At 45.0% G+C, this 15990-nt stretch overlaps 1 protein-coding gene across 7 annotated transcripts in view; it reads right to left on the bottom strand.

Annotated features, from left to right (window-relative positions):
• Positions 1-15990, bottom strand: part of Igf2bp2 (insulin like growth factor 2 mRNA binding protein 2) — a 101641-nt gene that overhangs the window by 27229 nt on the left and 58422 nt on the right. For all 7 annotated transcript variants that reach the window (XR_003712946.1, XM_028779687.1, XM_028779688.1 and 4 more), the window contains exons 3-4: positions 1694-1742; positions 71-122 (exon numbers count right to left, since the gene is read on the bottom strand). Coding sequence is in view for 6 of the 7 variants with exons in the window: in XM_028779687.1 (XP_028635520.1) it covers positions 71-122; positions 1694-1742 (101 nt within the window). In the remaining variant the exon portion in view is untranslated. The remainder of the gene's footprint in view (positions 1-70; positions 123-1693; positions 1743-15990) is intronic.

Here is a 15990-nt window from a genome sequence, read left to right as displayed (position 1 = left end):
AGACAAGATAGATCCTCAAGGTTCAGGAGGCTAATCTCCTCACTCAGGGTTTAACGTCTCCACATCTTACCTTGTTCCACATTCTCCACAGTCCCATACTCAGCCAACAGTCCATCCAACACCTGGAAAAATACAGGAAGGTCATAAAAAGCAACATCGGTTTCCCTCTGCAAGAGAAACAGACTAGGGCATAGGAATAATGTAATCAAGCCAGCACCTCAGGCCCTCCATAAAAACGAAACTCAATGAACCTGTGGACACAGGGCACTTTTTTCTTTTCCTTTTTTGCTGACTGGTTCCTGACTGTCTATTCACTAAGGTGACACCACAATATTGGAGTCTTGGTAACTGAACAGCCATAGTCCTATGATGACCAGAACCAAGCTGTTAAAATGAGAAGCAGAGGAAAGGACAAAGCTCTGACTTCTTTAGGAGCTAACAAGCCTCCCTCCAGCTCTTCTCCTCCTTATGTTTCCAAGTAACTGACTGTGTACGCTTCAGATTTTCATAGTAAAAGAAATTGTTCTTGAGGATGGAGAGATGGCAGCAATGAGTACACACTGCTACTGCAGAGGTCCCGAGTCCCTTCCTAACACCCACATGGCAGCTCACAATCTGTAGCTAGAGTCCTGAGGGATCAAATGACCTCTTCTGGCCTCCTGCACAGAGACCCACGCTGGTACACATATGTATACATAAAAAAATGATACATCTTTTAAAAAAGTTTGTTCTTTTAAGATTTATTTTTGAGACAGGGTCTGGTTGTCGGTAGCTCTGGCTGACCTAGAAATCCCTATGTAGATCAGGCTAGCCTCAGATTCAAGATATCTGCCTGCCTCAGCCTCCTAAATACTAGAGTTAAAGTCATACAGCACGGTGCTTGGCTATTTTTGTACTTTAAAGTGGGGTGTGTGTATGTACATGTGTTTACATGAGGACACACACAAAGGCAGGTGTTTGCAAAGGCCAGAGCTAGATCTGGGATTAGAGGTAACTGTAAGGTGCCTAATATGACCACTGGAAATTGAACTTGGGTCCTCTGAAAAGACAGCCCAGGCTCTTGACTACTGAGCCAGCTATCTGGCTCAGTTTTCTCTCTCTCTCTCTCTCTCTCTCTCTCTCTCTCTCTCTCTCTCTCTCTCTCTCTCTCTCTCTCTCTCTCAATGTCTCTCCCTTCCTTCTTGGCTGTTTTGGTTTCCTGTGGGCCAGGGCAGTTTGTTCTTAACAGTGAGGCCACTCCTTCAATTCTACTGTATTTTATATTAAGATAGCAATCTCAGAACTTTTAGTGCTCTGAAAATATATCTTAACTGTTATTCACAGCAATTAACTCAAAACAAAACAACAACAACAACAACAAAAATGTACTCTAAGAACTTTGTTTCCACAGGCTTCCTAGTGTCTCAACCATCAGAATGGGAAAAGATAAAAATCTGTTCATCAAAGCACATGGTGAGAATCACCAAGTGGTACACACGTTGTCTCCTGGCTGGTGTGCTGGTATTTGGTGCTCGGGTACCTGAGGGAGTCAACTGTGAGGGGTCAGAGTGCACTGGGCCAGGGAGGGACAGATAGAACCTCTAACTCACTTCATGTACCCTGTGACTGGAAAGGAAGGGCGGGAAGTCTGAAGGCCTTTAATTCCTAAAGTAAAAGGAAGCTGGATCAAGGAGGCACGCAAGCCCAGGCTTACCTCCCACTGCAGGTGAGGTGGGATGTTCCGAATCTGGATTTTTCTGCTCCTGTAAAGACAAGACCAGTCTATAACTTTTTCTCCAAACATTCAAACTTCAGCAAATAACAAAATCAGACGTGAGATCATAATCAAGGTCCCTGTCCAACTGTATCCTCCAACCGTACACAGACATTCCTACTGTAAATCATAGGCACCAGAAAAATCTAGAAATAACAAGTTAAAGAAACTACAGTTTAAATACAGCCTTACATTCCAATTTCCCACCAAAGTAATCAGAAGCTAAACCATCATATACTGTGTTACAGTCATTCTCTCAAAATATACATGCTTGCACCTGATCCTATCCTAGGCTCAAGCGCAACTAGTGAAGTCACAAACGCTTTGGGCTTAAAACCAGATTTTGTTTTAATTTTCATTTAAAATTTTATTTCTGGGAGGTAATTTTTCATAATTCAAAAATTAAAACATCATAAAAAATCTTCCGGCTCCCAATCCTCACAGAAGTCAACACTTGTTTCTGCGTGTCCTCCAGTTCTGTGTAAATACAAGCGTACGTCTCTTACCTGCATGCTCTCATGCTGTCTGCACCTCCATGTCTCACTAACAGCAGCGCACTGACAACCTTCCCATCTGAGACAGAAGGCTTCCTGCCCACACATGCGGCAGTTATTCCACCCGGCACTTTCCCCATCACAGCCATTTAGACCTTTCACTACGTTTTATCCTTTAGATGCTCTTAGGAGGACATCCTGCTAATCTGGTGGCTCTAAATGATTCCAGTATCTTCTGGTTTTTAATGTTAAAAAAAAAAAAAAAAGTCGATCCAGGTTTCTTACACTAACACTCCCGAGGTAGAAGGATCACAAGTTCAAGGCCAGCTTGGGAAGCAAGCAAGCATGGTCTTTTTATTTCTATCTTCTGAGAGGATGTTAAACCCCAAGAAGAAGGCCCATCAGTGTGCAGAGGTGCAAGCACTCATTTGGGGGAACGCTGGAGAAGGGATGTGGTGTTCACAGTGGACTCCTATTCCTTCCCCCTTCTTTCTCGTGCCGGTGTGGTGTTACCAAACAGTGGCTGTACAGAGTCTCATGCTTCCCCCATGGCTTCACCCCAGGCAAGGCCTCAGGAAGATGCTGTGATTTAAGCAGAGAGGAGGAGAGACAGAAGTTCAGAGTGGGAAACCAGTGAGGTGGAGGCCTCATTCTTCTGTGCACACGCAGTATGAGAAAACACTTCTGGAGGTGCTGTTCCCTTAGATGCCAGTAGCCTTGAGCCTCTGGACACGGGTGGGTCTTCTTCCCAGGGTTTAACATGGTCTCAGAAGATAGGTCGTCTGCTGGCCTGGAGTTCATCAAGGCTACTAGGTAAACCAGGCTGGCTGGGCTGAGATCTCATGTGTGAACTGCTAGGTAGTATATGGAGGGTGTTTGAGACATGGTTTCTCTGTGTAGCCCTGGCTGACCTGAAACTCTCTTTGAAGACAAGGCTGCCCTCGAACTCACAAAAGTCCACTTGCCTCTGCCTCTTGAGTGCTGGGATTAAAGGCCTGAGCCACCAGGCCAGGCTGTCATGTAATGTTTATAGTGTGAATGTGCTTCGTTAATGACTAGAACGGGCTAGGATGTAGAACCTCACGTCTTGTGCCAGTATAGGAAAAGAAGCAAAAGACTCAAGAGCTATTTTCTGTCTCTGTGCTGGAAGATTGGTCTCTTACTCTTCAGCCATAGTTTTTAATAAAGAGGCATGCCTATGGTGACTACATAGAAATTCCCTGCATAAGGTGTCACCAAGCCCATTTGTTAAAAAAAAGCCATCAGAATTTCCAAGAAAATAGAATATTTCTAAAGAAAAAAAATAGTATTTCCAAATATAAATATTGACTCTACTGATAACCAATATAGCCCATAGAAAGAAACTCATTCATGAGCTCGAAGATACTTGAGCAAGGATAGCTACAGCACACCTACCTAGCAGCAGATGATAAACAAGAACAGAGTCATAACATACAGAAACACACAGCTGTAAAATGAAGTAGGTATATACACATGTGCACATGCAGAGAATTCTTCAAAGCATGTTGTTACAGAAAACCAACTACTAATTAAGTTGATCCTAGTTTTGTAAATTAATTATTTTTAATTATATTCATGTGTGTGTGTGTGTGTGTGAGGTTATTTAGACTATGTGTGGATGCCCACGAAGGTCAGAATCAGAGCCCCTGAAACTGGAGTTACAGGCAGTTATGAGCCAACCAACAAGGGTACTATAGGACCTGAACTTGCAAGAGCAGTTTGTGCAGTCGGCCACTGAGCCTCAACACCAGATTTTCCTTTCTCAGCCTCTTGGCTACTATAGGAGTTTTAATTGTTGACCTTTATTAAGACAAAACAAAACCAAGTAAGATGGGGCTGGAGACAATGCTCAACGATCAGCACACAGCACTGAAGAGCCGTTATCTACACATGCACATATTCAGGAAGCTCTCTGATGATGGCCAAGCAAGGCACTGGTCTGTGAGTGGGGCAGATGTTGTTAGGAGTCACTGTTCTGCATTCCTTCAGAAGAAGGAATTTGGTTTGCCCTAGGTCCTCAGTAGCTTACAACTCACACCTCCAGCATATCAGACAGAACTTCTGGAAGTCATGATTGGATGGAACAAAATAGTAAGCAAAAGTGTCTTGACCAGAAGCGTAGGACCTTGATAGAGGTGGGCCCAGCATAAACTTTCAGATCAAAGCATTAAGATGAGGAGGAGGAGGGGGAGACTGCCACCACTCTTCTGAAGCTTCAGATATGATTTCCTATAGATACCACGTACCGTCACTCTCCTCGACTCACTTTATGACATAAAGAACAATAGCTTTAGCTTTCCCATCTTCTCCATGGGCCGATACTCTCTCCACTCCCTGCTCAGTACTTTAACAGGATGCAGACTAATAAAGTTTCAAAGACACAGTGAAAACATCCTCCAGTTTTTAGTAAGAAGGTTTCCCCAAACTACAAACTGCAGTTATCAATGGTTCTGTGTATCTCACAGAGGCCTGGCCCCTCCCAGGGACACTGCTATCACTGGCAGTTTGCCAGCAGGATTTTCTGGATAAGCAATCAGAGTTTCTTATCTAAGTCTCAGTTAGGGAGTGATAGGGTTTTTTTGCATTCTATATTTAAATACTTGCTCTTAAAATATCACATTGAAATTGTCAGTTCAACAACAAAATTTTGTATTTCAAAGTATGTACTTTGTTTCATTAGGCCCTGGGTAGTGTGTTTCCTTAGATAGAAGAATAACAGGTCTTAGAATGAACATGTAGCTTTTCCTTTCAACATCAACCTCACTGGAGATTTTCACCCAACTCTCTCCTACAGGAAGGGTTATTCCAGAAACTTCCCTATAGGTGGGGGCACGTGGAAAATCACCTGCTTCAGTTTTGACAGGCTGTGTCATGTCTCATGGGGCAAGATCAATTTTGAGAAACTCCCCCAAATATAGGTGGGACAAATTCTGAGAGCTCCCAGAGAAGGGTAAGGACATTCATTCATGCATTGCCTGAAAGGAAACATGCATTTGAATTCAGGGATGTGAGGCATTTGATTCAAAGACTGTGTCTGTCTTTGTACTCCCAAAGATGCAAGCTTGCTTTGGCGTCTGACGTTGAAACCCAGGGGAAGACAGACAGCGTCCCACTTAGTCTCTCTCTTTCTGCTAAGAAGGGGGTGGGGGGAGAGGGGTTGCCGTTCTGAGACAGGGTTTTGGAATGTAGCTCAGGCTAATCTTGAACTATGTTGCCCCAGGCTTGGCTCAGAGTCATGATCCTCCTCCTGCCTCAGCTTCCTGAGTGCTGGGATTACAAATGTGTACCACGGGTGAAGAAGTTTCCACTTAACAAAATCAGTTTCTAGAAAAGTGGTTAACTACCTTTATGTGGGCCCTGACTTAAAATCTACAATTAAGACTAACCAGGATACAAATATTTACATACAGCAGTGAATTCAGATAAACAACATAAAGAACCAAAGATCTAATCTGAGCGTATGAGGGCAACCTCCTGTGGGACCTGGACATGCTCCCCAGTCACCAGGAACCTCAGCATCAGACCCAGGGATTTCTCTAAGCCACCCCTGGATCTGCCCTGCGCCTCCTCTGTATCCTTCTCACCTTTCTTCAGCCCAGAAGGCAGGACCACAGCATTGTTCAGCCACCAGCAGCCACAGGAGCATCTGCGGCCAACAGGTAACACTCCACTTTGTTAATGACAGTGGCTACTTTAAACAAGCCACTTTCTCTCACTCCACATTATAAACAATGAGCCAACACCATATTACCCCCCAAGAAGAAACTGTGTCCTCAGTCTTTATCGTTGTAGTCATCATGATGAATATAACAGTAACTTCTTGATGGAGTACTCACCCCCAAGGCAGCAGGAAAGCTGTGCAAAGCAAACCACCACTCCCCGTCATGAGCTCCTCTCACCAGTCAATCAGATCATGTCTAGTCAAGAGGTTCCATCTCACCACATTGAGAGCTGACGTCCTGAACAATCATCAATATTCCTATCAGAGGCTAACAGCACCGTGACTGATTCTGCAGACCAGATGATCTTTAAGTTATAACTAAGTGCTGCCAAACGATGTAACAAACCCTATCTATTAGAAGCCAGTGCTTCCAGCTTGTCCAACCAGTAGCCTATGGGGCTACATGCAACTCAGTTTAATATCCTTATGATGTAACAGACTCTACTAAAGGTAAAGGGCACCCAGGGAAAGCTGAGGTGGGCCTGTGTTGACCAACAGCACGGCACCTTCGCTGCAGCATGGCCATTCGGAGGAAGCACTCTGTCCTTGTGCTTAGCTCTCTGAGCTTTCCCTGTCACACAAGGGAGAGATCTGGGGAAAGACCAGTAAAAATCTAGGATGCCTCGGCGATGTGCTGCTCCAGGAGAACAGGAAGGGGAAAGTTTAATGGCTCTTCATCATAATGCTAGGTGAGCCAAAAAGTAATTTCTCATGAACGGAGTGAAGGAGGGGCAAACACCTGTAATCACAGCTCTTTGAGACTTGAGATCTTTCTCCCTTGGGCTAGCCTTGGCCACAGAGAAAATGTAAGACCAGTCTGTTATCAAGACAACAAATGAAAGAAAAAGCAAGTGGCATATCTCTAACGCCAGGAGGAGATGACAATCAAAGACCATCTCTGGTATCTCAGAAGGTGCTATGGTTTGGAATCTACAAGGATCTCTTATGATTAAAGTCTGGTCCATAGGGTCGGAAGCAGGGCACACACTTGGGCAAAGGAACCTTTGGAAAGTAAGGCCAAGCAGAAAATCCTTGGGTAACTGGGGACCAATTGGGAGGATTTCTGTAGGAGGCACAAGGTCCTCACCTCCATTCACCAAGGCTGCTGTACAAAGGCCAGCAGGCAGCAGGACTACCATCTCTGGTGATTCAGCACAGAATTCCAGCTTCATGTTCACACTGTCCCCTGGGTTCTTGTCTTAACAGACCATCCACTGGGCATGTTCCAGCAGGACCTACTGCTGAGATAGATGGCTCTGTACCTGGGCAGACATATGAATTGCCTCACCTACCTGGCACAGCCACACAGCACGCTGACAATGGCTGTTCCTTAAGGAAGAACAAGCAAAGTGGGACCACATGAACATATGGTGTTATTAAAATTATACCAGGAAAACCAGGCCTGAAGAAACACCAGGCTGGGTGCAGCTCCCTCAGAAGGCTCCCATAAAAAGGACACCTAATATTAGGGTGATGACAACCCAACCTGGCACTTGACCATCCAAGGGCCCAACAGACAGAGAGCTCCCAAATATCCCAGAACCTCACTCTGTTGACGTTGATATGGCTTACTCTCAAATGGCTTCCCACTTGTCCAGGCCTTCATTCACCTGAATCAGTCTGCTTTTCACCTCTCCAGCCTCCAGCACGCCTCACTGCTGTAGCTCAACTCTGCCCTGTGGTCTCTCTACATCAGGGGCAGTGCGTCCCAGCACTCCAGCCAGGGCTCCTACAGAGACGACTTTGGCATTCCCATCAGCATCTCCCTCTCAGGCCTCTGAGAAGATGCCTGAGCTCTGGGAGCCTTAACCCCTTTTGAAGCCATTCCATACGGGAGACACATACAGGTGTACTTACTGTGTGTTATGGGATCTGAGAGCCAATGTTAGCAATTAAGAAAACCCTTGCTCACCTCAGCCAGGGCCATCAGGAAATGCAAGGGTACTTGGCAAATCAAATCACTGTCAACGATTTATTGGTATTCAATAAATTCTGACACTGTAGACCACCAGCGTGTTCCCGTGTGGTGTATTCATAAAACCCACTAACAGGAAGTCGTACACAGACAGTCAACACCTGACCCAACCTGACTGATGAGACTCATTACCCTTTTATCAGTGCTGGAAGGTGAGGCAGTGAGGTGAGAGGTATCCAGCTCGACAAGATGCTTCCAATTGCAGTCAAAGCAAGCCTGTTGCAAAGAGGAGGGACAGAGAGCCAGCACAGGCCTCCCATGATTCACGCTACAAACGGATCACAAACCCCCAAACGTCTCAATGAACCTTGCTTGCATTAAAATTTTAACAAATGGGGCAAACAACAGAACTCAGCGAAGTTTTAGAAATCCTCATTCAGCACCAGTTATCATCTGTGAGCCCAGAAAATGACAGATGAAATGTAGAAGCTCACTGTGAAGAACTGCAGAAGAAAACAACAAGCAAAGCTTCCCAGGGAGCAGCTGCCAATTAAGGAGAGGGAGAACCCTGGAGGTACCAGGGGTGAGCCCCACAAGCAAAACCAGAGGTGACTCAGGCCCCAGGGAGGACAGACAACTCATCTCAGGCCTGCACCTGGAAAAGGCCACCATACTTAGTGGACACTGAAAACCACCAGATTCCTAAGGCACAGTGCCTGGATTTGAGCTTCACACAGAGAGGGTAAGCAGGAACAGGGTTTCCCATGATTCACCTACAGCATAGCCTCTGCTAGGGCAGCCCAGAAGACAGGGCAGACAGAGCTCATCACCACAGTTCCTGCCTTCAAACAACTAAGTCCAGAGACAAGGAAGCTGAATCACCGCATGCACACAGGTCTGCATCCTCCTAGTAGCTAGTCGTGAAACAAACTTTAACGATGGGCAATATTGATGGGTTTCGGAGAATACTGTGCCCTTTTGTGGTTGGGAAGGAGTTACAGCTTAGAAATGGTAGGATGGTGGAAACATGGAAGTTAAAAGTGAGAGGCATGTCCAGTCCAAACAATCAAACTAGGAACAATCAAATCTGGTGGAGATGCCACAGAGATACCAGAAAATGACAGCTGAACAAAAACCATCAGGGCTGAAGAGAGAACTCTGGCCTCATGCTACGGCATCAAATGAACACACACATGGACTTCTAGACATATACATGTATATTCTATACAACGCATACCTGTATGCGTACATGTAACAACGTCACTCTGCAATTGCAACATGGACACTGCCTGCAGCAGGTGACCAGATTTCATTTTAACTTAGGTCAGGGTTGGTCTCCTTTCAGGAGGGATGTCACTTTTGTCTCTGGACTGAGTTATAAACTGTTGACATGCTTCCTAATGGCTAAACTGGGAAGGCAATTCAATTCAACAGATTGCTAAGTGTGAATTAGAATCCACTGAGGCTTATATAAAAAGGGGGAACATCTGTGAACTATGAACTATTTATGATTCCAGCAAATGAGATACAATCACAATTATGCATAGCATGGGTCATATTGGATTGTTACTCTATTACTGGGCAGAAACTCAAGGATCTGCGCATCTAGGCAAGTGGTCTGTCTCCAAGCTACATCCTTATCCCAAAGTTACCTTTTCAATACTCAGAATTTACTGCTTGCCAGCATGGTAGCCAGAAGTTTTAGAAAAAGTCATCTTCTCAAGGGTTATAAAGCCACACTCAAGGAAACTGTTAAGTCTCTCCCTGCTGGGAGGGAAACAAAAGCCTTCTTTTATAGAGCTGGGCAGTGGTGCCGCACACCTTTGATCCCTGCAGAGGCAGAGGCAGGCAGATCTCTGGTTTTGAGGCCAACCTGGTCTACAGAGCGAGTTCCAGGACAGTCAAGGCTATAGAGAGAAATTCTGTCTCAAAAAAAAAAACCAAAAAAAACCAAAACCCAAAAAAAAAAAAAAAAAAAAAAAAAAACCCCAAACCAAGCAACAACAACAAAAAAAAGAACCCAAAAATCAAGGCACCATTCTGCCAAAGTCTAACTGAAGGAACTAAAGAGCCCATTGAGCTTACTTACAGAGCATTCGTGAGGAGTCTCAAAGGAGCCACACCACTGAAAAGCCTCACGTCAGCATGGATGACTTCCTCATAGCTTCGAGGATGGGAGTCTTCCCTGTGGTTAACTTCCACAGTTTATATACTCCAGCATCTCCCAGTACCACTAGGGCACATGTAAAATACAAACAGCTGTGGGATGCTTCGGGACAGCAGAAGCCAGAATCTCAGGCGAGGGCCCACGACCCTCTCCACGCCTTTCCTTCTCTAAAAAGACATCAACAGTCACCAGTCTTGATCTTGGAGGCCACTTGCACTGCTGTTCTGATAAAGGTGGTTTCAACAGGAATTCCTTCATTTCATACATGACAAAGGAATACAATAGTGTTCAGTGTAAGAATGTACATCTTCGGGCTGGTGTGATGGCTCAGTGGTTAAGAGCACTGACTGCTCTTCCAGATGTCCTGAGTCCAAATCCCAGCAACCACATGGTGGCTCACAACCACCTGTAATGGGATCCGATGCCCTCTTCTAGTGTGTCTGCAAAGAGTGACAGTGTACTCATATACATAAAATAAATAAATCAAAAAAAAAAAGAATCTACATCTTCTAATATCAACATCTCTGTGTCTTCCTTCCACCCTAGTATCTCTGTAGCTGTGTCTGCCCCAGTCATGCACTAATACTCAACCCCCAGATGCTGTTTAAGCCTCTCAGCAGGATGCATCTCTAATGTTTGGTTATAAAGAGGCACTAAGAACCATGGATGAATCACATAAGGTTCATTCCCTGCTGGAGCTTCCAGACTAGTGAGAATTCCACACAACCAGACAGAAGAATGCATGCAGAATAAGGTGGAACCATTTGAGGACAAAGTACAAGGGGGTATGTAGGAACAAAACTTAACCTGAAGGACAGACAGACAAACAGGAGAAAGAAAAGAAAGCAAAAGGCATTTGTCCTGCAGAGAAAACGGCATAAGCAAGATTGGCAACCCCAACCAGGTAGCAGGTTTGGTTATGTGCAAACTCGCAGAAGTCCCAATTCACTGAGTAGCCAAAGTACACAGAGAAAGCCCTGATGTTAATCAGGGCTGCAATGAGCTACGGTCAAAGCAAATACACACTAGGATCAAAAGTCCCGGGAGTACTAACAGCCAGGTAGGAGGGGACAAATGAGGACAGGGCTCACAGAAGGAGACACCACACCCCTACCCCCAGCCATGTGTAATCCATAAACTAAACTGCCTTGATCCATCAGCCAACAAGTCTTGTTTCCCATCAGTTGTGAGCCCTCTGGGGCTACAAATGGCTAAGCAGTGTAACCGGCCTGGAAGAAACAGGGATATTTTAGAGATTCTGTGCTGCTCCCTTTGGATAGCCTACTGTTAAACAAATGTCCTCAAGAAATTGGAATTTCCTCAGAAATATCAAGCTGGGAGGAAGAGACTGAAGCCTGGTACCAGCCAGAGGACTCCTTTGTCTTCTTGTGTGTTCCCCTCCAACCCCACTATCTACAAGAGATCTCACACAGTTCTGACATTAGTCAGGCCACCTTGCAGAAGAAACTAGAGACAATGAAGGGTTAATAATGAGCAGGACACCATGGGGACGACTGCTTAACTATATGATCCTCTCTCTACCTATGTAAGGAGCCAGAGAGGACTTGGGCTGGGGGCAAGCCACGGACGTCTTTAACTCTCTTCTGAGCATGGCACAATAATCTCCTTTTTCTTCTTTTCGTTACTACTTGTTTAACTGGTTCCTGAGGGTGGCTGGCTGAACCTGGCTTTTTAGGGCCGTCAGGGCTCAGGCTCTAGTCCCAATAGCTAACAGTGAGAAGTCTGTCTAAACAAAATGTACTGGTAATTATTTTTGTCTGAAACCTTAGAAACAAATGAGACTGTACTAAGACAACTCTTGGTCTCCAGGTGCCTACACTCAGTGGCACAGCAAGTGAGAGGGAGCAGGACTGTTCCATCAAAGAGGCAGAATACTCCAAGTCCCAACCAACTTTTGGGAAGAGGCCAATGATTGATACACTGATCCGAAGGACTAGAACCTATAAAAAAGAGAGGATGAGGCGAGGAAGGGATCCAAGGAGAACCTCTTCGATCAAGAGGCTGTTCTGGGAAAGTTATGAAAGAGATTCTCTGAATCTCACTCCAAGTGATATGGATAAGGGGAAGTGTAGACTCTAACGAGAGGAACAATGGAAGTAATTCCAGAAGCGAGCAGCAAGCACTTGGGAGGCACGCCACCTTCAGGGTGGTTACCCTGCTTCTCCACAGTGGGCAGACACAGCATGAAAAACTTGGGCTGCACTGGGTCTCTGGGCCTCAGAGACAGCATAGCAATCAGCTTACCCACAAGCAGACTCAACAGAGAGGCAGCTCTGCCAACCAGAGCAGCTCTGAGTCCCCAGCGAGAGTGGAAGGAAAGAGGTTACAGTTTGACAAAACGTTGGTAGAAGTTCCAAGAGAAGAAGCATCAAGATTATTCCATTCTGTGTTTACTTTTTTCCTTAAACACTGTTCTCAATAAAGGACAGCAAGGACGACAGTGTTCGAATAGTATTTAGAGGCTTTTAATAAATGAAGAGATGAGGTTTAAAAAAATAAAGCTGGCATAAGGAAGGCGGTAGACATCTGGCTGACTACTGTATACTATTTGGTTTAACACTTACAATACGCTCAAAAAATACTGGCAGTCCCACTTCCGACAGAGCAAATGCACGGTTTAGGAGGGTGTACCTGTGTTGCCAAAGCTGTATGCCAGGACAAACCTGCTTCCAGAGTCCATAGGCTGGACAGGTCAATCTCTGTTAAGAGCAACCTCTCAATATTAATTAACAAGTTCAACATTAGTCAAGTGTTAACTAATGAGTTTTGTGGTTAGGTGCCAACAATAGCTATATCCTACAACTGGAGACTGTATGGAAGGACACACACACACACACACACACACACACACACACACACTCACTCAACCATGACAGCAATTCATACATGACAAGTGGCAGGACCACCCAACTGTGTGAGAGGTAAAGTTCCTGGCATCATCCTTGTCCTAAGAGAGCCTCTCTCAGCACTCCCATGCTGAGACCAACACACTACTGACCAACACACTGCGCTACAGTATTCATCTAAACCTGTAATCAAGGACTTTCTTCTCTCTGTTCTTCAGAATCTGGACTCAGGAAGGAAGTGTTGTTAGGGTCAAAAGACAGAGCAATCTGTCAAGCTGTTAGCTGATATACCATCTTAGACAGGAGTTTTAATGCAGCTAAGATGGGTCTTAAAATCATAAGGGCAATATATGGGAACAACTGTAATGATGGATGTCTTGGGCATTCTAGAGGGCTGAAAGAGGCAACTTATGGCAAGATAAAGCCAATAACCTAAGTATGTAATCCTACTTATGCCCACTTGTGAGTTAACTATTGGGCAGATCAACTCATTCAGGGAAGTGGCTGTTATTATCACACCCAGTTAGTGACAGGCAACTTTAACAGCAAGGCCGAGCAACCTCCTAAAGTCACAGCCAATAGGAAGCAGAAGCAAGATTCAAACTCACATTACAGAGACACCAATTACCCTTCATCAGTAATTCCTGCAGTTCTGAGTAATCTGAAGATACCCGGTGTCCCCAAGACCCTTTTGGGAGTCCACAGAGATAAAACTATTTTCCTCATTATGCCAAGATGCTTCTCACGTGTTGATATTTGCAAAGGTTGTGCAAATAAACAGCGAACCCAACTACAGGTACCGCAACCTGATTGGAGACGTGGGCACTGGGCTGTATGAGAGTCATAAAGTCCCATTGTCACATGCTGTTGAAGCAGTAAAAATTATTAAAGTTTAGATACGTAGACTCTGGGGTTGAATTTACACACAGAAAAAGGTGATTCAACAAAAAGCATGAACACAAACTCCTGCTGCATGGAGAAGAGGGGAGAGAGATGGAAACAGCTGGGAGCTACCTTCTGCCTGGAAATCCAAATTCACTAATACTGACTAGCAATGGCAGACACTTAAGAATTGGGTATGTGCCGGGCGGTGGTGGCGCACGCCTTTAATCCCAGCACTTGGGAGGCAGAGGCAGGCGGATTTCTGAGTTCGAGGCCAGCCTGGTCTACAGAGTGAGTTCCAGGACAGCCAGGACTACACAGAGAAACCCTGTCTCGAAAAAAACCGAAAAAAAAAAAAAAGAATTGGGTATGTGACAGACATTTCTCGAAAATGAACAAAGCGAAGCTATCTATTACTTTGAGGAAACCAAAACACATGCATTTGTCTCCAACGCTGAAATCTGACCTCTCAAGTGGAACTTAGACTTTCAGATACACATGTACACCATCGCGAGCCTATAGCTTCCCCATAGCTGGAGGTTTGGGAGTTGGTCATAGCAGGGAAGCATGTAGTTTTATGACACTAAGGTATCATGTCAACATTTGCGAACTCTGACCAGCTCAACTGTCCTTTATTTTTCAAATGACTGCAACATCCAATGATTTTAAAGTAGAAGTACATTAGGAGTTATTCATGGGGCTGGATAGATGGCTCAGTGGTTAAGAGCACTTACTGCTTTGCAGAGGACACCCAGTCACTTGTAGAGTTCTAGGGGCTCCAGTGGCCTCTGATCTCTAGGCACCTACATTTGTGTGATATAAATGCGTGTGCTTGTGTGTGTGTGTGTGTGTGTATGTGTGTGTACACAAATAAAAAGAAATAAATACATGAATCTTCTTAAGTTTATTCATATGGAGCCAGCCTAGTGGCACAGATATGTAGTCCCAGCTACTCAGGAAACTGAGGCAGAAGGATCATAAACTGAACTCTGAAGGCCAGGCAGGACTTTGAATTTAAGGCCAGGTTAGACAATTTAGTGAGACTATGCAACAAAATAAAGAGGGCTGGGGATAGGTCCATGGCCGAGTGCTTGACTAGCAGATGTGAGGCTCCAGGTTCAAGTTTTATGAGAAGGAAAAGGTAAGTAAGTAGGTAAGGTCGTTAGTTGTTCATATGGTTTCAGAGACTACACCAAAATGAATCTTTAAAAAAATTACTGCTTGGGAGCTAGAGAGCAGGTCCAGTGGTTAAGGTTGCTATCCTTTCACAGGACCCAGGTCCATTCCCCAGAGATTCAAAACCACCTGTAAGTCCAGTTCCAGAGGATCTGATGCCCTCTTCTGACTTCCACAGACACTGCACACTTGTGGTGCACACTCATTCACGCAAGTAAGACACATGAAATAAGTCTAAAAAGAGAAACTACAGGGGTTAGAAAGATGGCACAGTGGTTAAGAGCACTGACTCTGCTCTACCAGAAGTCCTGAGTTCAATTGCCAGCTCACAACCTTCTGAAACAGGATCTGATGCCCTCTTTTGGTGTCTGAAGACAGCTACAGTGTATATATAGCAACACATAAATAATAAATAAAATAAATAAAACTTTAAAAAAAGAGAGAGAGAAACTACGGCTCATCAGCTCGGGTGCAGCATCAAATATAGATCCACAAAGTGATCTGAAAGAGCTATTAAAACATTAGTTCTGGGGCGATGAGTTGTTGCAATGGCTACAAGAGCCCAGTCTCCTGAGTTTGACCTCTGGAAACCACAAGGTGGAGGCAGAGACATGATGCCTACAAAGTTGTTCTCTGTCTTCTACATGAGGGCTCCCCGAGACACCACAGATGACGGAGAACAGATATCATAAGAAATGTTCACACACCTCAGCTTGCTCCAGCTTCCTTCCAGGGCCCATCAAGGCCCTCACCACGATGCTGGCTTCCTGCTGTTCATCTTGCCTCTCCCCTCCTACTGCACCCAGCGCTGCTGCTCTCTCACATTCACTGAGGAACACGGGAAGGCTGCAGTGAAGTATCTCAGGTCTGTGGAAAACTGATCTTGTTTCTTTATCCCTACAGGTGATGGTCTTAGACCTCACCTAGTCTCACCCCTTTACTTTACTGCAGACTTGACAAACAACAGCAGGGAACACCCTATCTTCCCAACTTC

Source organism: Grammomys surdaster, unplaced genomic scaffold (assembly GCF_004785775.1).
Source record: "Grammomys surdaster isolate TR1022 unplaced genomic scaffold, NIH_TR_1.0 361, whole genome shotgun sequence".
Lineage (NCBI taxonomy): Eukaryota > Metazoa > Chordata > Mammalia > Rodentia > Muridae > Grammomys > Grammomys surdaster.
This window is presented reverse-complemented; position numbering and strand designations above follow the sequence as displayed.